The sequence below is a fragment of the Leuciscus leuciscus genome (genome assembly GCF_965113295.1).
Source record: "Leuciscus leuciscus genome assembly, chromosome: 20".
Classification (NCBI taxonomy): Eukaryota; Metazoa; Chordata; class Actinopteri; order Cypriniformes; family Leuciscidae; genus Leuciscus; species Leuciscus leuciscus.
The window spans coordinates 1,459,245-1,483,475 of record NC_138744.1 but is presented as its reverse complement, the minus strand read 5'-3'; the positions used below and the strand labels follow the sequence as shown (position 1 = coordinate 1,483,475).

General features: G+C 37.9%; 1 protein-coding gene across 3 annotated transcripts; it reads right to left on the bottom strand.

Annotated features, from left to right (window-relative positions):
• Positions 1-9,952: 9,952 nt before the first annotated feature.
• Positions 9,953-24,099, bottom strand: popdc1 (popeye domain cAMP effector 1). 3 transcript variants are annotated; one of them, XM_082150793.1, is made up of 9 exons: positions 23,761-24,099; positions 22,691-22,907; positions 21,934-22,058; positions 21,166-21,353; positions 20,973-21,081; positions 19,416-19,583; positions 18,320-18,461; positions 15,421-15,449; positions 9,953-12,290 (listed from the first exon to the last, which is right to left on the bottom strand). In XM_082150793.1, the coding sequence occupies exons 1-8, from the start codon at positions 23,893-23,895 to the stop codon at positions 15,427-15,429; spliced, it is 1,107 nt and encodes a 368-aa protein (XP_082006919.1). In that variant the 5' UTR covers positions 23,896-24,099; the 3' UTR covers positions 9,953-12,290; positions 15,421-15,426. The 3 variants fall into 3 exon arrangements, with proteins under 3 accessions (XP_082006919.1, XP_082006918.1, XP_082006920.1); XM_082150792.1 differs by lacking the exon at positions 15,421-15,449; XM_082150794.1 differs by lacking the exons at positions 15,421-15,449; positions 23,761-24,099 and adding an exon at positions 23,576-23,746.
• Between the last annotated feature and the right edge of the window lie 132 nt (positions 24,100-24,231).

Here is a 24,231-nt window from a genome sequence, read left to right as displayed (position 1 = left end):
TCTATCAAGCTTTAGGGCACTGTCCAGTACCACTCCCAGGTTTTTAACATATGGCTTCACATATGGTGTCAAGGTACCAAGATTTATATTTGTTATATCATGTAAACTCGAAGGTGTAAACACCTTAAAATGGTCTTTTCCTCATTCAAACTTAAAAAATGTTGCGACATCCATGCTTTCACATCCTCAAGGCAATCAGCCATCTCTTCTAGATTCTTTCCATGGTTAAGAGGAAAATACATTTGTGTGTCGTCTGCATAGCAATGATAACTCAAGTCATATTTTCTAAAAATAGTACTCAAAGGAAGCATGTATAAAGAAAACAGCAACGGAGCCAGTGTGGAGCCTTGAGGAATTCCACATGTTAACTTTACTGACGTAGATCGGTAGTTACTAATGTTGACTGAAAAACTCCTGTTTGTAAGATAAGACTGAAACCAATGTAAGAATTAGGGTTGGGCATCGAGAACCGGTTCCAACTGGGAACCGTTTAAAAAATAACGATGCCATTGGAATCGTTTAGAAAATTTGTTTTCGATTCCGATCATCGGTTCCAAACGCGCAAGTTTTGGTTTCCATAGTGGCCACTGGATTTCCGGAAGTGCTTGCCGCGCCCGCTTGTTCTGTTGCAGGCATGGAGCACGGTAAGCGGCGCTCAAAAGTGTGGCTTTATTTCACCTTAAAAAAGCCTGGGTCGGCAGAGTGCAACACATGTGACAAACTTATTTCTTGCACGGGCGGATGCACTACAAATATGACTAAACACCTAACGTTACGCCTGCATGGTGTACAAAATTTACAAGGAGTGTAGCGTGTTCGACATATGTCCACTGTCTCTGAGCGCTGGTCCACTGTCTCGTCCTCCTCAGGCAACCCTGCGCGACCAACGTTAGTAACGTTGCCAGGATCGAGTGCAAAATAATTAATCTGTAATGTTTTTTATTTTGAATAGAAATCATCACTCATAAAGCGTCATTCACGTCTTCTCCGGTTTATTTGTGTTCACATACATGCAATAAACAGCATCCGCCAGGGCTCTTAATCCAATGGTGCGCATATTTGGAGAAATAATGATTTATCATCACATGTTTGTAAAATGATTCGCGTCAGTTTATGATATCAGCGCTCTCTCATTCGCTGTACAGCTGTCAATCATCTCACGTGGACCAACGTGATATGAGGTATTTTTTTTTAAATGAATAGAGAATGTTTATAGTATACGTGCTAAGCAAGGTAGCTATTAGCTGCATATAAAATGCTAAATATAACATATTTCAACATCTTTTTTTTTTTACTTAAAACCATTTTAAACCGCGACCGGAATATGATACAAATCAATGGTGTTTTAAAGTGAGCTTTTATACATTGAGTTAGTTATGTCCAGAGAGTCCAGACCAGGGTGCAAGTTCTGCATAAATCTGTTTTTTGGTCTGGTGCAGAGGCATTCCTAATTTTCTCCCACGTGGGCTGCAGCTCCCAAAACTAAAACTAAATCAAAATAAAATGTTCCTCTGTGAAATGAGCCTGTGACAGGTTTTGACTCCACCCCTCAAAGAATCGGAATCGAGAATCGAAAAGAACCGAAATCGAAATAAAGAATCGGAATCAGAATCGTTCAAATCAAAACGATGCCCAACCCTAGTAAGAATGGGCCTCTAATGCCCACTATGTGTTCTAACCGAGATAGCAGGACATTATGGTCTACCGTGTCAAACGCAGCACTTAAATCCAGGAGTATCAATGCTACCGAATCTCCAGAGTCAGTTGCTAGAAAAATGTCATTGAGCACTTTAACAAGCGCCGTTTCCGTAGAGTGAAATATATATATATATTTTTTTTAACCAGATTGAAATATATCAAAAATGTTGTTTTCGTTCAAAAAAGTTTCAAGCTGACATAGAACTACTTTATCTAAAATTTTTGTTAGAAATGGGAGATGTGAAATAGGTCTAAAATTTAATAGATTAGATGAGTCAAAATTTGGCCTCTTTAGTATGGGTTGCACTGACGCATGTTTTAAACGCTCAGGGACAACTCCCAACTCAAGGCATTTATTTACAAAGTGTAGGAGTGTCGTACTCACTACATTAAACACTTTTTTAAATAGTCGTGCTGGGATAGTGTCTAATGGTGATCCTGTAGGTTTTACCTGCTTCACCGTGTCATTTAAAAAAGTCATAGTTATTGGTATAAACTTACTAAGTCTGCCGGTGTAATTTAACTGACCTGCAGGATTACCAGTAATCAATTGCATGTTATATCTAATTCCAGCTATCTTGTCTATGAAAAACTTGCAGAACCGCTCACACATAGCCACTGACTCACTCGGGTAGATGGACACAACTGGATTTGTAACAGTATTGATAATATTAAAAAGAACTTGTTTTTTCAATCAAGGGATTATTGTGGTTCTTATCTATAAGGGTAGAAAAATAATTTGATTTGGCCACTCTCAACTCATTTTGATATTTAAAAAGAGAGTCTTTAAGCCTCTCATAAGAGATCTGTAATTTGTCTTTTTTCCATTTCCTCTCGGCCCTTCTACATGTCTGTCTCAGGGTTCGAGTAGTATTATTCACCCAGGGCTCAGAGATGGATTTTTGGTGTTTTATTCTCAATGGTGCTATATCATCTAAAATAGTACTGCAGATAGAATCAAAATTATAAAGTAGTTCATCCGGGTTCAGTTCTGGTGAAGCAAATTCAGGATAATCAAAGAGCTCCTCAAAAGCTTCAGCAAATGTAGTAGAGGTAGCATCAGTGATTCTCCGTGTCTTCACGCCAGTTTTACAAAGATTTATAGTATTAAGTTCTAGAGGCATACTGAATGTGATGGGATTATGATCAGAGAAACTATGATCGCATATCTCAACTTCACTCAGCAGTATCCCATGGGACATAATAAGATCAAGGGTGTGCCCCTTTATATGTGTAGGTCTTGTAACCAGCTGCACTAAGTCAAAATCTTCTATTAAATTTATAAAGTCTTTGACAAATGAGTTTTGGGGGCAACAAATATGAATATTAAAATTCGAAGATGAGGCGAGTGGTGTCGGGGCCATTGATCTCCCATGCTGGGTAGAATAGGTATATTCCAAGCATAGGCGTCTAAGCTTGAGCGCCAAGCGTAGGAGCGGTTACTATCACCTTCCTTGCTGAGTCGATCGATCCTAGTGTTCAGCTTACTGCTTGCCTGCAGCAGGATCTTGAGCTTGACGGCCACACCGCCACGCTTCCCCCGTCTCTTCCGACGTCTGTTCACCGGGGCATAGTATGGTGGTAATCGATGTAGCCACACCAGTATCTCCGCCAGAAAAGGAGGAGGTGAGTATCGCGAAGGTGTTTGATCCTGTAGTGCTTCGGTGGATATACGCAAATTTAAAAGTATTTGCCGGTCATATACTAACAATGTTGATGCAATTTGTCCCCATAACAGCAGCAACCACATAGATATGAACGTATTAAAATACACAGACGACATCAGCAGACGGCGTGCCACACACAACGGCGCCATCATACTTCCTATTGATTGTTATAAAGCAATAAGGCATAATCTATATATTTTTAATTACAAGCATGTCATAATTAATTCTTAAACAGAATTAGGCTTGTATCATATTTGTTATCGAAGTTTTTTATCAAAAAATATCATAGATGGTGAAAAAAACGTTATCTCTAATCATTTCAGATTGCTGTATGCTATGCTACTATCTAAGCTAACTAAAAAAACACAAAGAATGAGAAATTTTTTATTTCACAATCTATAGCTTCGGTTATATACTAGTATATGAAACATATAAGTTAAAATATATTAATGGTCATTATAACATAGTTCAAACGACTTATATAATAAAGTGATATCTGATTTGTAACCATTAACCGATTACCCATAAAGCGTGCTTTAATAATAATAATAATAATAATAATAATAATAATACATTTTATTTATATTGCGCTTTTCTTGTACCCAAAGCGCTACAAGTACAATACAAAAGTAAATACATTAAAAATACATTAAAAAACAACAATAAGAAGTATAATAGAATATACATCGAGTGTCAACAATTAAGACACAGACATCTTAAAAAGATGGGTTTTTAACTGTTTCTTAAAACTTGTTAGTGTTGGTGCATTCCTAACAGTTAAAGGAAGTGCATTCCACAACCTGGGGGCGGACACAGAGAAAGCTCTTTCACCCATCGTTTTCAGTCTGCAAGAAGGCTGTTTAAGTAGAAGAGAGTTGGCAGAACGGAGAGATCGAGAGGGCATATATAACGTAATTAAATCACATATATATGATGGTGCAATTCCATGTACAGCTTTATATGTGAAGATAAGAGTTTTAAAATCAATACGGTCATGGACCGGAAGCCAATGCAGGTTCCTAAGCACCCCAGATATATGCTGACGAAAAGGAGTATGTGTAAGAACACGAGCAGCTGAATTCTGTATATGTTGCAGGCGCTTAATAGATTTTGCTGGTAGCCCAAAATAAAGGGTATTACAATAATCAAGCCTAGAGGTCACAAGTGCATGGAGAAGCCTTTCTGCATCAGGTAATGAAAGAAAGGACCTAATCCTAGCAATATTCCTTAGATGGAAAAATGTCTGGAGACAGTCAGAAAGGGTTGCTGATACACCTTTGATATTAGTTTTTGTGCTAATATAAATCTGTGTATCATCAGCATAGAAGTGGAACCCGAGACCATGCTTTCTGATAATCTGCCCTAAGGGAAGCATGTAAATATTAAAAAGTATCGGGCCAAGGACAGACCCCTGAGGAACACCATGACACACCTGTCCAACGTTAGATTTATTATTTTCTAAAATAACAAACTGGGTACGATCAGTCAGGTAAGATTTAAACCATTCCAGCACTGTACCGGAAATACCAAGCCAGGTCTCGAGTCTCTCAAGCAGTATAGAGTGACACACCGTGTCGAAGGCTGCACTCAAATCTAAGAGCACCAGGATAGTAAGGGCACCAGAGTCAGCAGAGACGAGGAGATCGTTCATAACTCGGACCAAGGCAGTCTCAGTACTATGTCCTGAACGAAACCCAGATTGAAAAGGTTCTAAAAGATCGTTCATGGACAAGTGAGAATGAAGTTGTGACACAACAACACGTTCCAAAACCTTCGCCAAAAAAGGAAGATTCGATATTGGCCTATAATTAGACAGATCAGACACATCACACCCAGGCTTTTTAAGAACTGGTGTGATGGAAGCAACCTTAAGGGCTTGAGGAACAAGTCCAGTAGTAATGGAAGTATTAACAATGTTCAAAATGAGAGGACTGATAGATGGCAGACACTCTTTGAGAACCTGAGTTGGAATAGGATCCAAGGTGCAGGTAGTGGAACTCATAGTCATAATTAATTTGGAAATATAATCAATGGTAACCGTTTTAAAACTAGAAAACCATGTAGACGGACAATTTAAAGGCTGAATCTCAGAAGGGGCACTCAGAGAGGCACAAGTAATAGACTGATAAATATTATCAATTTTTTCAGCAAAGAATTTCAAAAACGTATTGCACTGCTGCACAGTGGAACAAATAAGTGAATTAGAAGGTTTAAGAAGTTTGTTAATTACTTTAAACATCTTATTTGGATTAGCAGTACCATCATTAATGATTTTAGAGTAGTATTCGGTTCTTGATATTTTAAGGGCATCGCTGTACTGAACCAAATGCTCATCATACATACGTTTATGGACAGTGAGCCCTGAGTTTTTAAACTGTCGTTCCAACTGCCTATTTTTTGCTTTAAGAGCCCTGAGCTCAGTAGTAAACCAGGGTGATGATTTCAAGAATGAAACAACACATTCCTTCTTGGGGGCCAGCACATCTAGAGTTGATGATAAAATTGAATTATAATGATCAACAGTATTTCCTGCAGAACTGTCATTTATCATACATGAAAATTGATTAAGATAAATATTTTTAAGATTTCTAAAACTAATAACCCTCTTTTGTAATTTTTTCAGAGAAACAGATAAGTTAAAACTCAAGAGCTTATGGTCACTAATACACAAATCTTTACCTTCAAGCTGATTTATATCAGCACCAGCTGTGCACACTAAATCCAGTGTATGACCTTTTCTATGAGTTGGAAATTTTACATGTTGTATCAGGTTAAAACAGTCCAGAATCTCCATCAAAATAGCAGTATGATTACAACTAGGATTATCAACATGAATGTTAATATCTCCAATAAGAATCATAGATGGACAAAAGGGATTCACAAATGTAATTAGCTCTGTGAGTTCATCAAAGAACAGAGGGTTAGGCTTCGGTGGCCGATAAATAAACAAGATCAGAACAGGAGAAGCACCGCTAATTTTAAAAACAATACTCTCAAACGATAAAACAGAAGGAACAACAATTTCAGTAACAGAGACATCAGAACTGTACACAACAGCAAGGCCACCGCCTTTTCCAGTTGCTCTGGATTTGTCAAGATATCTATATCCCGGTGGGGTACATAAATTGAGATTTAAAAAGTCATTCTGTTGGTGCCAAGTTTCAGAAATACAGAAGACATCAAGTTTTTTGTCCAAGATGATGTCGTAGAGTAAATCAGTCTTTTTGTTTAAAGAACGTACATTGAGATGGGCAAACCTGATGGAATCAGGGCGTACTTTATCAGAGTATGTTGTAGACACTTGTTGTGGATAGCATAAGTTCGCAGGGCAAACACCACGAGAGATGTTTTTTTTAATATCAGTACATAAGGGACGGGAACATAAGACCTTAATGTCAGTCCCTGTGATGTTAAAATTCCGCTGTGAACCCCTATGAACATATTTAGGCCGACGTAGAAGGTGAAGTGATCGTAAAGTTTCACGAACACGTATGTTGAGCACCAACTGGTGTTTCTGTGAAAGCAGTTCAGGCAAAGAGTACCTTATCATAGCGTGGTCCGGGTGTTCGAGGATCCGCTCTCCACAGAGCCCAGTCACTGACAAAATACCGATGACAGCAGATAGCAGACGAATCCACATAGTAATGTCAAAATAAGGTCAAAGACGTTATGATGGACCTAAAATCAGACACTGCTACACAGGACACGGTTTGATCCAGTCTAAAATGTCCGAGTAAATCCAAAGCGTTGTAATAAAACAGATCTTCTGAAGCACGGTTTACACAGGAACACGGTGAGCACACACGAGTGAAAAATCCAGGCACAGCGTGAGTGTGTCCGATCCCAATCAGGAATGTGGTAGCACGACCAAAGGAAGGAATCCAACAATAACGTATAATAATAAATAATAAAAAAAAAATTAAAAAAAAATTAAAAAAAAAATTAAAATTGCCAACCAATCGGATTGCTTGGGTCCTAAGCTGGGACTCATCACTTCACCTAACCTTTCATGACTTTAACATTGAAAATTTTTATCAGCTTAGCAATGTTTCGGGCTAAGCTAATAATATCCCTTTAACTGCCCCACCATGAAAAAGGCATTTGAAAAAAAAAATGTTTGCATGTCTTATCTTCTTATGTCGCTAGTTACCACACTCAATGTATTTTCTTTTCAACACATCGCGATATTTTAAAATATCGGCCTCTACCAAATGGTTGATATATGGCACTTAATGGTAGAAGTACCGGAATTCATACACATACTATGAAAATCAGAAAATATGAACTATAATACTAATTTATTTGAAAACATAATCAAAATATTCTTTATTATTCTTTTTTATAATTATTTATTTATTTAAGTATGTACTTAAATATTTCAGGTTTTCATTTTAAAACAGGAAATTCTATGTTTTCTTGTTGTTTTTTTACCAATAAACAAAAATAAATAACACAAATAACTTAAACTAATAAAACCTAAGACATTACATTCTTTCTGCATTTAAAAACTAAAAAGAAATAAATAGCAAAAGATAGTAATATAATGGCATTTTAGGCTTTTATGTTTCAAGAAACATGCCATCAAGTGTGGTATCACACACAATCAATATCAATCCTAAAGATGCACCATGCCCCCCCGGGTTGCGAGCCCATTCCACGCGGCGTGTAGCTTCCTCGTAAACCAGTTTTCGAAAAGTAAGGACTTATGTTTATAACAAATATTCGTATTATTCCAAATGAAGTAATTGGCTGGAGAAAAATTGTGTTTGAAAATCATAGACCACGCTAATAGTGCTTGTTTGTGGAAATTAGAGAGAGCAACAGGGATCTTCTCAATGCTGAAGTTACACATCAATAGAAAACTCAAACCTCCCAACTGAGAAAAGACATGTTCCGGTATAATATTCCAAATACTGAATGGATTTCTCAAGTAATTCCTCAACCAGTTGATTTTAAAAGTATTATTTAACGTTGCAAAATCAACAAAATTGAGACCGCCGTTACTGAAGCTGTTGGACAAAACAGATTTTTTTTTTTATAATGCGTCTTATTTTTCCATACAAAATTACATAGTAGTTGATCAATCTTTTTACACATTACTCTATCAAGGTCTAATGAGATGGCTGCATATGTCAGACGTGAGATGCCTTCTGCCTTGGAGAGAAGAATCCTTCCTTTCAAAGATAAATCTCTCTGAAGCCACTGATTCAATCTTTTTTTGAGCTTTCTCTATGATGGGCAAAAATGTTTAATTACATCTAAGTTTTGAGTTTTTGGAGATTACTATTCCAAGGTAGGTTATTGTCTCTTTGATTTGGATATTACATATACTGGAAACAGAGAATTCTTTGATTGGCATTAATTCACATTTGAGCGCATTGAGATGAAGCCCAGAAGCATCAGAGAATGTTTTAATAGTATCAAGAGCCAAGGGAATCTGGTCTGAATTTTTTAAGAAAAGGGTCGTATCATAAGCCAATTGACTGATGATGATCTCCTTTCCCATGATACCGACTCCTTGGCACTATTCTTAATGTAATTGGCTAATAACTGAGTAGTCAATATAAACAAGTATGGCGAAATGGGGCACCCCTGACATATTCCCCGCTGCAATTCGAATCTTGGAGAGGTACCGTGTTTAAGCTTAAAGGAAGAATTCCCATTGACATATAAAGTTTTAACTGCTCTAATGAACAGGTTCCCAAAAAAATAAATAAATACATACTTAAGAAATGATCTCAGTATATTCATAAAGAAATAACAACAGCTGTGTCATATTCATAGCCATGAATGATCAGAAGTTTATATTTCTTAGCAAATAATCCATTCTGATTGCAGAAATGGATGATCTGAAAACATTAGCTTAGCTTTTCTACGTTTACCAAAATGTGACAAATCAACCGTTTGGATGAGCACGTTTTTGAAAAAATTATTTAAAACATACTAAAGTTTTTTCATAGCACCAAGTAACATAATTTTGTAAAGTTAGGGCTCTTACAGTGTAATATGTCAAAAAAATATGGTTACCTTGCAAAATTTCACCAAAAACAGTTCCTATGGCAGGAGTGATTCTGACATCCATGTTAGAAGAAGTGTTGTGACGAGTGCTGTTGATTGACACTGTGACATCTAGTGGATTTGTTTGGCATGATGACATACATCAACCAGGTGGTAGAGATGGCTCAATCAGCTCGAGTTAAGTTAGGTACTCCTCTCAATGAAATATAGTGACTCAAAATGTGCTCAACCATTTGGTCGATCAGTTAAAGGGATATTTTGATATGATGCAAGTGTGAATAGTGTGTGAGATCAATACATTTTTCGAGTTCAAATTGGACTTTTATCCGACGCATCTATGAATGATTCTGGTGTGCGAGGCGTCATATTTTCTATAAGGTAATTATAATTGACAGCACTGTGTACACGGGAATTATTACAGTATATCCAATGTTCATCAATAGTAATGAGAAACAATAAAATGCAATATTAAAATGTTCTTAAAATGAGAATGTCATCTTCTGCTTGAATAAATAAGCAGTTTCTTTGAAGTATTTTTTTTTCTGTTCCTTGAAATAATGAAATATGTCCATAGTGTCAAACTTTAATTTAAAAAAGTGTTTTCAAGAATCTGTATGACTTTAACAACACAAGTCACATTACAATTATCACAGAGAAAAAACATTTAGCTTCTAACCAGACATTCAATAAACCCTGTGACACTTCATCATTGCTTAACTCTATGTGACCTATTCTTGATTTACTTCATTATACAATACATTCAAATGCACTAATTTAAACTGCTGTGAGAAAATCCACGTATTTGCTAAAGTGTCTTAATACAATTCAATTGAACATAATATGGACTGTTAACGCGTCACACAAGAAAACATGACATGGTGTATGTGCATGAAAACTTTACATTAGTACATTAGTACAGCTATGAAAGGTTTGAAATATTTTTTACCACCCCTGTAAAGCTGCATCTGAGTCATTATTTCACTGAATAAGCTCTCGTAAGAAAACTTTTATAAATGTATTAAGAGGAAAAGCTTGTGTTTCTGCTCCCCCACATTTAATCACACAATTAGCATATTGTAGTTAACTCATTGTCTCAGCAAATAAAAACATCATTAAAAAAAAGATTCCTAAATCCTGTTCCGAATAATTTAATAGAGCATTATTCTGCTGTTTCCCATGTTCATCTGTGTTTAGTGTGTGATGTTGCTGTGTGATATAGTGTGTAACTTTTGTATAGTGTGTAATGCTGCTGTGAGAAGCTCCAGCTCTTCTCTATATCAGCGTCAGTGTTCCTGAACTCCTGAAACGCCTCCATTGTAGTCTTGAGTTTCTTCCGGGAACGAACATGTCACAATATTCCTCATTATAATAATTAATACGCAGAATAAAGGGGCGGGGCCTGGTTGAGTTAGTTAGTAGTGTGTTAAACTGGCGGTTATGGTAAGGGGCGGGACAATTCCCAAACACACTCGAAGCGCTCGACCAATCACAACACACTGATCCAGCCGACCAATCAGAGCACAGTGTGCTTTTCAGAAGGAGGGGCTTCATAGAGACAGGAAGTAAACAGAGCGTTACTGACAGACTGGGAAGAGAGGAGCCGCAACAATGGAGAATATGAGGAAAATAATCAACATTCAAGCAGGAAAACCTGTTCTAGTAGAGCCTGAAAACTACAAGACTTTGTTAAAGGGCAAATTAGGATCTGCTTTAAAAATTGTAAAGATATTTCTGTTCACCAAAATGTTGTCAAAATATATCTGACAGCAGTTTCATTTAAAATGCTCAGGACTATATTATATTAAATGTCGGGATGCACCGATACCAGTACTCGGGTGTCGGTCCGATACTGTGCTCATGAACTCGTCCTCGTAAAACTACCACTTTAAGGGGCCGTTCACATATCGCGTCTAGAAACGCGTGGAGAGCGCAGCCGCATTGTGTCCGTAAAATGCTTCTCCTTCTTTCCACAAGCGTTTGCTCTTCCCTGGCGTCTGTCGCTGCTAAGCAAACATGAACAAAAACATGAAAAAAAAACCACGATGTGTGAACGGCCCCTGACATTAGCCTAACCCAGGAATGGGCAACTTCGGTCTTGGAGGGCCACTGTCCTACAGAGTTTTGCTCCAACCCTGAAATTGATTGTTCTAGTAATCCTGAGGACCTTGATTAGCTTGTTCAGGTGTGTTTGATTAGGGTGGAAGCTAAACTCTGTAGGACAGTGGCCCTCCAGGACCGAAGTTGCTCATCCCTGGCCTAACCTCTCGTCAGTTGAGCAGGCCGTCGGGGGAGGAGGAGTAATGTCCGCCGTTTGGAGATATTTTAAGATAAGCGATGATGATAAAAGTAGAGCGGACTGCAAACTATGCTGTGCTAAATTGTCAAGAGGACGGGTGAGAAATAGCTCCTTTAACACAAGCAATTTGATTATATATATATATAGAGGCCTATTTACTTACAGTCAGAGAGTGAAAAAAATCTGATGAGAATAAAACATTGTTAGAAGAACTGTAATGGTAATTTTAAGTACTCATATCGGTCCTTGGAATCGGCGAGTACACAAATGTAAGTACTTGTACTTGGTCTGAAAAAAAGAGGTATCGGTACATTCCTAATTAAATGTGTTAGTATCCAATGTTAATTCTGTAATATTAGAACAACTCTCATTTGATCAGGATCTCTATCCAGAAGAGTGTAATCTGAGCGTGAGCCTTTTCAATGCATTTTCCATTCATTTCTATAGAACGTACAGAGTGAAGCGCTAAAGTCTGAGAGCGTGAGGTGATGAAGCGCTTCACACGTCTTCTCTCGGGCGAGTGTTGTGGGATTCAGACTCGAAAACATCATCTTCCATTCCTTCTTCTATTGGCTTCATAGTCGTGGATGTTTTTGGCAGAGGATTTTTCTCTGGAGAGAGAGAGAGAGAAACACAACACTAGCTGTCAATGTTCAACGTTATTTCATTATAACAGCATCTGATTACATATTAAGATTCAAAGTGTAATGTTTTATTATAAAGTCATATGGAGGCAAAACGTTGTATCATTCTCTTAAGAGTATTAACAGTTTCCACAGCGCAACAATATCATCACAGTAATGTGAATAAAAATCACTCAAGTTCCCACTCTGTTAAATACACTGTGCATGTTATATATCACACTACACGTCTTGTTCTGCTGACTTCCAATCATACGCATGTGAACGCAGGAGATCGGAGAACGCCGACCTGCTAATTCATAGCATTGCATTGACGGCAAGTGGAGAAGATAGTATTTTTTTATTTAAATTATTATTTATTATATGTTGAATTTATGGTTGGAGTGTCTGAAGAAATTCTGCGTGCCTGAAGTCTAGTGTGACCGTGGCAGTATTTTTATAATGACATTGATTAATAATGTCTGAAACGCATGCTTTAGAGTGCATTAGTTTACACACCCCTTTCATACTCTTAGACTTTGAGATGCTTTTTGCGAATGTTCGTTGGAACTGTGTCTTCAGGAGACATTAAACTACAGTATGTTAGTAACGACAGAGCTTGCAAATAGTTGGCTAACGATGCTTTTGGCAGGGGTCGTACAAAGTGCTTAAAGGGATTCTCCACTTTTTTTGGAAATAGGCTCATTTTACAGCTCCCCCAGAGTTACACAGTCGAGTTTTACCGTTTTCGAATCCATTCAGCCGAACTCCGGGTCTGGTGGTACCACTTTTAGCATAGCTTAGCATAGATCATTGAATCGGACAGGACCATTAGCATCTCTCTCAAAAAAATTACCAAAGAGTTTCGATATTTTTCCTATTTAAAACTTGACTCTTCTGTAGTTACATGGTGTACTAAGACCGACGGAAAAGGTAAAGTTGCGATTTTCTAGGCTGATATGGCTATGAGAGAGATGCTAATGGTCCTGTCCGATTCAATGATCTATGCTAAGCTACGCTAAAAGTGGTACCGCCAGACCCAGAGATCGGCTGAATGGATTCGAAAACGGTAAAACTCGACTGTGTAACTCTGGGGGAGCTGTAAAATGAGCCTATTTCCAAAAAAAAAGTGGAGTATCTCTTTAAAGTGCTTGACTTTTGGCAATTGAAGTCCTGGAAAACCCTTGAAAACAACCAATTTTATGAATAAGTACTTGAAAAGTGCTGGAATTATTGAAAGACAATATATTGGGAAATAATCTTTTCACACTAAATTAACGCTGGAGCCCGTCTTATATAGATATAGATATAGAGGCATTTCGCATGACTATGAGTGTGATATTGCTCATATAAATATCCAAATATATGATACAGCTTTCATTCTTCAAGTCAATCATATATTCATGGGGGAAAAATTGCATGTGCTGCACTTTATTTGTACCATTTTGTTTTATTAGTTTATTTTTATTTATCTATTTACCTTTTTTTGAATTTAAAAGATAATAAAGAAAGAGATTGTTTGATAAGTGAGATCTCTGATTGAAGTCCTTGGAAAAAAGTAGTGCTTGAAAAGTCCCAGAAAGTTCAGCAAAACAAGGCGTTTTTATGTCATATATTCAAGAAATCGGTTGGATTGTTTGTCACTAGCCAGTGCTGAACTGGAGAAACCATGAACCCAGTGTCTATTTAATGGTTAAACGTGAGCAAGAGCCTGTGCACAATGCTCAGTGCAGTTTTATATTCATGGCCTCTGAATAAATATTTGTGAAGATTTTTTTTGTTTCTGGTAGGGGGTCGTATTCTGCCATCATATCCCATCATACCACACATATCAGCTCAGGTACACATAAGGCATCTTTACATGCTCTAATTTTCGTCAATTAGAATGAATCCAATCCGCAATCAATTGCAATTTAATCATGTATTTGTTTACAATTCGTAGATTTGTGCATTTATATGTATTCCCAACAAAACTAGTTTTGGACTGGATCAGGCTGTGTGTTCTGTGTTCTCTAGCAGTGCGTGATCTGTGTGTTCTGTGTTCTCTAGCAGTGCGTGATCTGTGTGTTCTGTGTGTTCGTGATCTGTGTGTTCTGTGTGTTCGTGATCTGTGTGTTCTGTGTGTTCGTGATCTGTGTGTTCTGTGTGTTCGTGATCTGTGTGTTCTGTGTGTTCTGTGTGTTCGTGATCTGTGTGTTCTGTGTGTTCGTGATCTGTGTGTTCTGTGTGTTCGTGATCTGTGTGTTCTGTGTGTTCGTGATCTGTGTGTTCTGTGTGTTCTGTGTGTTCTGTGTGATCTGTGTGTTCTGTGTGTTCGTGATCTGTGTGTTCTGTGTGTTCTGTGAGTTCGTGATCTGTGTGTTCTGTGTGTTCTGTGTGTTCGTGATCTGTGTGTTCTGTGTTTTGTATTGTGTTCATGCTTGTTTGTCCTCTGCTTTGTTGGTGGATAATATGTATATCTTGTATATCTAGTCTGCCATGACAAAATATATGAACATTGTCATTGCACTGTATCAAAGCGTAATGGGACATGGTGTTGGGAAAAATATATGCTTTTGTGTTTGTCAGGAAACTTTGTCTTTGCATGCAAAAATTTGGGTGTAAATCTAAATTAAATTAAAGTAAAGCTAAATTAAATCTGCAAGGGCTTTATAAACTTAGAAAACAAAAGGGGTGTGCAAACCTCAACTCTATACATGTGGAAGAACACGTACAGTCAGCTGGTGGAAACCTGACAGTGAACAGGAGCAGCTGACTGTACATTATCCCTCATCATACTCATACATGAAGATATGGACATGAAGAACTGATGAAAAGAGAGTGATAGAAAAGACATGAAACTACCTATTTACCTATAACACACTCACTGGCCACTGTTGAAGTGAGTGTGTGTGCAGTGCTCATTAGGTGAAACTGTGGCATGATGTTATTGGGAAAATCAAACGCAGGTTGCCGTGTGTTAAAGGTTAACTTCATCACAGGTCTGGTTATCAGAAGTCACGTGTTCTGAGCACTAGAGGGAGTTAATCTACTTTCTGGTTATGTTTTCAAAATGACAAATGGGTAATTTTTTTGTTGGGGTTGAGGAAGAGAAAGTGAGATAAAAGAGAAACCATCTTACAGCCCGTCAGGCCCGATGTGAGGTCACAGCTAGAGGAGGAACAGGAGGAGAAACGTCAGGGATTCACACAGACCTCAGCACAGACTAACACACTCATCACACCAGTGCAATGGACTACTTGCACAACTACTTCTGTGTTATACTTATTACATCTCGGGAGTTTCCGCTAACAGTGTTCAGCGCATACATACATGAGAACGCAGATTATTACTGTTTAATATCTGAATCAACATGCACCAATACTACATTTTTCTAAATGTCATAATCATTTGTTAACAAACATGTATTCATTACTTCAATACGCTCATTGTTTCTGCTTTAAATTATTACATTGTTTAAATTAATATTTTTATCTAACTGTGATTGTGTACATTTCTGAAATGCAGAAGTTAGACAGTTTCCTCTGATATCAGATCACTGTAAATTGTAAAGTGGACTCATGCATTTTCTGTAAAGCTGCTTTGAAATGATGTGTATTGTGAAAAGCGCGATACAAATAAATGTGAACTGAATATGTTTTATGGCTGCCTATTGAATAAAATAAATAATCATGTTCTCTGCCTTAACATGAATTATCTGGAGCCTGCTGAAATGTTCCTTAAATATATATGTTCTTTACAGTTGTGCAGTCTGAATAATAAATAACTATATTTCCCCACTATCCTGCATTTTTCTCTTACTGATCATATTTCATACCTGTTGAGTTTACATTTTTAAATGAATTTGACTAATAAAAAAGGATTGCTTGTGTGCGCTAGTGCTTTTATTCCAGTCTTTTAAAATAGTTTAATGAATTAATGCGTGGTATGTGCCGTAAATAAATGTAATGGTGTTAATATTTAACAGTAACACACACACAGTGTAGAGGAGAATGACAGTCAACTACTTTGAATATTACTGAAGTATTTTGAGCAATGAAAAAATGACAGAATAGTGATTAAAATATTTAATACAAATAAATAAATGTTCACACTGATCTGATTCATCAGGTCTCACACTAGTTTAGATGATTGGCTTGGTTGGATTAAAGCCTCATGTTTCGTTGAGTTGGGAAAATTCTGCACACAGTAATCATCAAAATATCTATTTTCTTGTCTCTGAAAACGTCAAAAAAAATTTAAATCTTCTTGCAGACACTCCTTTTAGTTTGCATCTATTGAACTCGATGACTACAAGTGCATTGAAAATATACATAACCATAAATAATTGAGATGCATTATATCAAAAGCTCAGTGCAAGTAGTCCGTTCCACAAGTGTAGTCTCTATGAGCTCACACTGGCACAGATGCAGAGAGGAGAGGAGATGAGGAACGAACGTTACAGAGGTTTAGGACAGAGACGTGTGTTGTGTTATATCAGCATTTGTGGGCATGAAGGGTCTGATGTCGGCACACAGTGGTTAGTAGAGTTGGGTATCGTTTTCATTTTTACGATTCCGATTCCAATAAAGTGGAAAACAACAACTTCGATATCATTCACATTTAGTCTTATTGCAAAACTTTTAATTGTAGCTGAATATCATGAACACAAATCTACAGGCTAGAGAACACTTACACAAGGATTTAAAAATACCAGAAGAACAACTAGCCGAACTAATATAAATATCAAGCATTATTAGCATTACGACAAGTACCGTATTTTCCGAACTATAAGTCGCACTTTTTTCATAGTTTGGCTGGTTCTGTGACTTATAGTCCGGTGCGACTTATATATCAAAATGAATTCATACTGACTGACATGAACCTAGAGAAAACATTACCGTCTACAGCCATGAGAGGGCGCTCTATGCTCTCCTGTAGCCTATACCCCTGAACAGTGTTACTGAAAACAACTGAAAACTGAAAAACTGTTCACTTAAAGACAACTGAGAAAGATTGAAAACAAACAAAATGCCCCCAAAAAGAAAATCCCATTCTTGTTCAGAAGTGACCCAGAGGATGAAGATTTCACTGGATTCAGTGATGTGGAGTGAGATCGGGAGCTTGGTGAACTTGTTACCGGTAACTTGCTTGTTGGACCCGCTGGCTTGTTATGTTAATTTAGGCTATTCAGCCTCCCGGGTATGTGTTCTGTGTGCTGTTGTGTAGCTGAACAACTGTAAATGTGTTGCGTTAACATACCGGACACCCATTCAGCCTGTTGTTCTGTGTGCTGTTGTGTAGTGGAATAACTTGCCGTTCCAGATTAAATGTCTGTTCTTGGTCTTGGATTTTGTGAAATAAATGTATAAATAAATGCGACTTATATATGTTTGTTTTTTTTCCTCTTCATGACGCATTTTTTAACTAATGCGACTTATACTCTGGAGCGACTCATAGTCCGGAGTGACTTATAGTCCGGAAAATACGGTAAACACTCAGTAATTAAAGTAAGTAAAAAATTAGCAATCACAACAAATAGATACAACTGAACAAAGGTACGATTGAAATAAACAGTGTTTTAAGATTTTCAGGTAGAAACTGGAATCAAATGTAAAATAACACTGGTTTATAAATAAAATATACATTACAAATATAGTTACAAAAGTCATTCAGTGAAGAACGAGTGAATTTTGTTTATTATATTAGTGTTATTATAGAGACCACAGGAATATTAGTGTTATTATAGAGACGGCAGGAATATTAGGCTGCTGTCACTTTAAGAGTCGCACGGATCCAGTATACTGATACACATGAAAACAGAAAACGGAGTCTCTTGTGCTTGAATTGTTTAAAGTCATATTGAAATGCTCACCAAGGAATTAATAAGAGGAATCGAAATTTAAATTTTATAACAAGTATCCGATTCCTGACCTCAAGTATTTGATTCCAGAATTGGAATCGACTTTCGATTCCCAACCCTCGTGGTTAGTGCTTTAAATCCGGCGGTTAGTGATGATCGTGTAGCGCGAGAGACTTACGCAGTGAGGATCCGGTGGATCCGCCTCGCAGGATCTGGTTGAGCACGTCGTCGGTGTCGCTGGTGCTCGCCATACTGTTCCTCATCTGCATCATGGAGAGCTGAGAGCACAGGCTCGGCTGGCGGTCCATCTTCTTCACAGCCTACGGTACAGTCAGCATCACTTCAGTTAAACCCAGCTGACACACACACACCAACCCAGACAGCAACATAAGCCGCGTTTCCACCGCAGGAACTTTCCCAGGAACTAGGGACTTCGGGCTGGTTCTCGGTGTGTACACCACCACAGGGTCTAAATGAAGTTCCGGGTAAATATTTCCCCCTCAGAAAGTCCTTGCTGGTGAGGAAGTACTTTTTCAAAGTTCAGGAACTTTCAGGGGTGGGACTTGGGCGCTGAACATGCTGATTGGTTGAGCTCATGCCGCATTTTGATTGGTTGACTCAACGCAGCATTTTATTTAAACCACCATTTTTTTAAATCTGTCGACAGCGACAGGTCTGGGGGAAAAACAGTTCCTGGGACAAACTGTTCCGGGTAATTTCGGTGGAAACGCGGCTATAGTGTCGGCCCAGATCCGGCCCACATCTGGTACATCTGGTACATGTGGATTGCATGCGTGCCGGATCTGGGCCGACACTATGATGCTGTCTGGGTAACAAGTATGCATTGAAAACAACAGCTATTTCTGAATGTTCTCTGGAAACCAGTTCTTTGAAAATGTTTTTCTAGGGACCGATATGAACATTTTGTCCGATACCGATAACCGATAATTCTTTATATTTAAAGGCCGATAGCCGATGTATTGGCCGATAAATCTAAATCCAGATTTTTATGTAATTTTTGAGCGCCTGATTACAAAAACAAAAGTCTCACCATTTAAAGCCATGACTCAAGCACACAATTATATATAATGTTCTCATTATAATTGTATGTAGCTGATATGACATAGAAAACAGCTGATTTACATGTATATACTTAAAAAATGTTACTGTATTTTTTATTAAATAAATCAGAAGAACAGCCTTTAAAAAAAACAAAAAAAACCCATCTGTATTATTCCAAACGTTTGACCAGTGGAGAGTCACTGAATCCTGACCTTGTCGCTCAGGGTTGGATCATTGAGCGAGTAGAGCTTGTTGGTGATGTCTTTGCCGATGAGGTACCGGAAAACCTCGTTCAGAAACGACTCGGACTCCAGGAAGTACGTCAGACGCTCCCTCGACCAGCACAGGATCTTGCAGTTTTCCTCAGCACTGATCGTCACCTGGATAGTCACGTGACAGATCATTATAGAGAGTGTGTATTACAGGGGTCGTACAAGGTGCTTAAAGTGCTTGAATTTGACTTTTTGAAATTGAAGTCCTGGAAAACCCTTGAAAACAGTTATATTTATAAATAAAAAAGGTACTTAAAAGGAGCTTGAATTTTTTAAAGACAATATATGTGAAATTAGTGTTTAATTTTATAGATAAAACAATCTTTTCACACTAAATTAACGCTGGAGCCCGTCTGATATAGATATAGAGGCATTTCGCATGACTATGAGTGTGATATTGCTCATAAATATCCAAGTATATGATTCTGCTTTCATTCTTCAGGTCAATCATATATTCATGCAGAAAATCAGTTTGAATAAGAAAGCGATATCTTTGTCATAGTATCCTTTCAGTGGATAAAGTTATTACTGTTATTGCATCTGCTGCACTTTATTTGTACCATTTTGTTTTATTAGTTTATTTTTATTTATCCATTTACCTTTTTTCAGAATTTGAAAGATAATAAAGATATTATTTAATAAGTGTATTTAATCTCTGATTGTAGTCCTGCAAAACCAAAAAAATAGTGGTTGAAAAGTCCTTGAAAGTGACTGGAATTGTATTTTACAGCATCTGTACGAACCCTGGTATTAGTTTCCTCTTCCTCAAAATGACACGAAATGTCAGGAATGTGATATTGTGACATATAACATATATATATATATAGTGTCGGCCCACATCTGGAACATGTGGATTCCACCAGATGTGGGCCGACACTATGTTGCTGTCTGGGTTCTTTTACAATATATATTATGCAATATGATATATACAGTCAAACCAAAATGTATTCGGACACCTTCATCATTTCTCACATTATCACAGTTTATTCGCTAGAAAATGGTGATAAAATATGAGCCGAACTCAGTTGATATTTGACTGGTTTTGTCCGTCCTTCTGTTAGACTGTCTCACACATGAATTATGTTGAATATCTGTCAGCTGTTAAATTTAACTACACAATTAGATAATACCAGTTTAGCTCAACCAATCACCAAGCAATGCTTCATTTTGTTCAGTCTGTGTGTAAAAAGAGCATTAGCAATTAAAGACAAAACACTTCAGCAGAACATGATCAGCTCAAAGTGTCTGAATCATTTCTGGCCCCAAATGTGTATAAATGTCACTGGTAGTCCCTGTATGAAGAATATTTGGGTATAATATGTCACAGTTTACTTAATTTTGCTCTCCTCACTTACAGAAATGAACTATAGTGTCCTGCACACACTAGTAAAACAAATTATCAATAATTTTTGGTTTTACTGTAACTATGCCAAATGCTGTGGTAATAACAAGAATCACATATTCAATGAATATTATATGTTTAAATATCACTCTTACCTGAAACCTCTCACCCCTGTTCAACTGCGTGGACCTGAACTCAGGAGAGTCGATGAAGGCGTTGGTGTAAATGTTATGCAAGAAGTGACCGCGGTACGAAACCTTCATCCTGTGTGTCGAGGGCATAAACGTGGTCATGAGTCATGCAACACACAGTATCACAGGAGATCTCCACTCGTAGTGAAGCACGTACTTTCCCTTGAGGAGAATGCTGAGGCGCTCGTCCACAGACGTCTTGTCTTCCGCCGCGTAGATCTGGCTCTTCTTCAGGGTCTGGATGGTGCAGAACTGGCCCGTGAGTCTCTGAAACAGAGCTTCTCGTACGTGTAGAGGCTCGAACATGCGGTGGTACACCGACTTCAGCTCCCTGTCGATCTTAATCTGGAGTTAAACAGCACAGACAAACACTCAACTCACTTTTATTTGTGTCACGCTTTTCACAAACACATCGTTTCAAAACAGCTTTACAGTAAATGCATGAGTCCACTTTACAATGTACAGTGATCTGTTATCAGAGGAAACTGTCTAAGTTATGTATTTCAGAAATGTACAATATACAAATCACAGTTAGATAAAAAGGAATTGCTTTAAACAATGTAATAATTTAATGTAGTAACAATGAGATCAATTAATACTTGTTAACAAATGATTATGACATTAGAAAAATGTAGTATTGGTGCATGTTGATTCAGAGTTTGCATCATCTACATCTACAAACATCTATATTGAGTTTAGCAGAATTAATTAATTAATTTCTCATTGGGGAAAATCCCTGTATATCTTGAATTGTGTAGTAATTCTAACAGTGAACGCATGCACTCTCAATGTCCGATTTCAAAACAGTGTTAACAGGATGAATACTGAGGGTTTAAGCTTTCGAATAACACCTCATTTATTAATAAATATAATGTGATAGGATAAAGAGGTGCGAGTGTATCAGTGATATCCAGCCGGAACTCACCGGTCTGCGTTTATAAAGCAGAAAGAAGAAGTGCATGAAGTTGACCAGCAGGAAAACCACGTTCCACACCATCACATCCAGTGTGCATCTGTACAGCGCGGCCCAGGCGATGAGCAGAGAACAGCCTGAGATCACAGATCACATGATCAGAGAACATCTCAACCTCGCCACATGTGCTCTGAGAAACCTGAGAAAACCTGAGAAATCTGAGAAAAGCTGTGGTGTGAACTCTGCTATTCTTTCATATTGAGAACGATTTTTAGAACTATATCTTAATCGTTATCGTCCTTGGTGTGCACGGGCCTTTACAAAATGTTATTTCTAAATAATAAAATTGTTTCAGTAGATCGCGTACAGGTATGTTCGTTTGGCCGGAAGTTAGAATTTTACTTTGTAACGTGTTGATATTTTTCTTACAAAAACCCATCGCTTTGCTTCAGAAGGCCTTTATTAACCCCCCAGAGCCTGTGGAGGACTTTATGATGGATAGATGCACTAATAATGATGGATAGATGCACTTTTATGATGGATAGATGCACTATTATGATGGATAGATGCACTTTTATGATGGATAGATGCACTTTTATGATGGATAGATGCACTTTTATAGATGCACTTTTATGATGGATAGATGCACTTTTATGATGGATAGATGCACTTTTATGATGGATAGATGCACTTTTATGATGGATAGATGCACGGGAGCGCGCAGTTGAACTGCAGTGTTGTAGTGTGTGTGCACGAGCGTGCGCTGTACCCGTGATCAGCAGCAGTCTGAGCAGGATCATGTGCAGTGTGAGGGTTGTGGGGATCAGCAGACCCACTCCGAGGCTCAGGTGGGCCAGGTGGAACAGCAGGTGATGAGACTGGTCCCAGTCCTGGCATGACGTGGCGTTCGCGTCACCGGGGAGCACGGGCACGCTGGAGAGCAGCGGAGATGAAGTGTAGGACAGAGACACGGACATTCTCTCGAGCTGAAGAGGAGATGCAGGAAAACTGTTACAGCTCACACACGCATACAGCACAAAACACGCAGAATGGTTCCTTACAGAAGAGGCTTTATGGTGCATTTTATTACACAAGAGTGTGTGTGCACAAATGGTTCTCGTTGCTTGACCTAAATTGATTCAACTTCACAAACATTTATCTTATGCGAACAACACATACTCAAATTTACAACTGACACATTCATAAAGTGAAAAACACGACAGAATGGTTCCTTACAGAAGAGGTTTTGTTGCATCTAAGGTGAACTTTCATTCAACACAATTCACATTTATTTGTATCACGCTTTTCACAAACACATCATTTCAAAGCAGCTTTACAGAAAATGCATGAGTCCACTTTACAATTTACAGTGATCTGTTATCAGAGGAAACTGAAAAACTACAAAGTTATGTATTTCAGAAATGTACAAAATCACAGTTAGCTAAAAATGTGTTAATTTAAACAATGTAATAATTTAAGGCAAAAACAATGAGCTCATTGAAGTAATGAATATTATACAAGAGTGTGCGTTTCATGTTAAATTGTTTCAAACTTCGCCAACATTTATCTTACGTGAATAACACACACATATGCTATAATGTCAGTCTGCGCTCCGCAATAGTTAATGACGTGAAAACACTGAAAAGTCACAAACCGAGAACGCGCACAGAACTATCCTGGAGATTTGCAGTCATTCAGTGACCTCCAGTCAACTTTCCACGGACACACACGTGTATCTGCTATACTCCGTGTGATCTCACACAGCTCCAGTTAAAAAATATATCGATGGCACTTTAAAATACGTTATTGTAGATATTAATTACAGTATTGTCTACTCACCGGAGTTGTCGAATGAAGCTGTAATGTGCGCGGTCTGGAGGAATGTCCAGCAGAAGATAACAGACTGTGTGTGTGTGTGTGTGTGTGTGTGTGTGTGTGTGTGTGTGTGTGTGTGAGGAGCGCAATGACAGGCATTGACTTAAAATGGGCACAAACCAAGCGGCCACTCCTCTGCGCGTGCACGCGACTCCACCGCTAGAGGGCGTCTGTTTTTCCTCAATAGACTAATTTAATAGGTTTATCTAATCTAACTTACACACACACACATACTACTAACCCCCACACACTCCCCCAGAAACAGAACAATCTCAGGTCAATAACAGTGTTCTGTTTCATATGACGGACGTTAGATGATGTAGTGATAATACAGAGGAAATTAATATGAGAGTTTATAATATATATTCAGCTAAATGGTGAAAGTGAATCTCTCATCCATCCAAACACAGCGTTTCCACAAACACAGACACACAA

What these genes read in the sequence shown, in the direction of transcription:
- popdc1 (XM_082150792.1), bottom strand. Translation starts at nt 23,895, where the DNA reads ATGCCTGTCATTGCGCTCCTCACACACACACACACACACACACACACA. An exon ending in AGCATTCTCCTCAAGGGAAA is followed by an intron (nt 21,082 to 21,165) that starts GTACGTGCTTCA and finishes CTCGACACACAG; the next exon opens with GATGAAGGTTTCGTACCGCG. An exon ending in ATCCAACCCTGAGCGACAAG is followed by an intron (nt 18,462 to 19,415) that starts GTCAGGATTCAG and finishes ACTGTACCGTAG; the next exon opens with GCTGTGAAGAAGATGGACCG.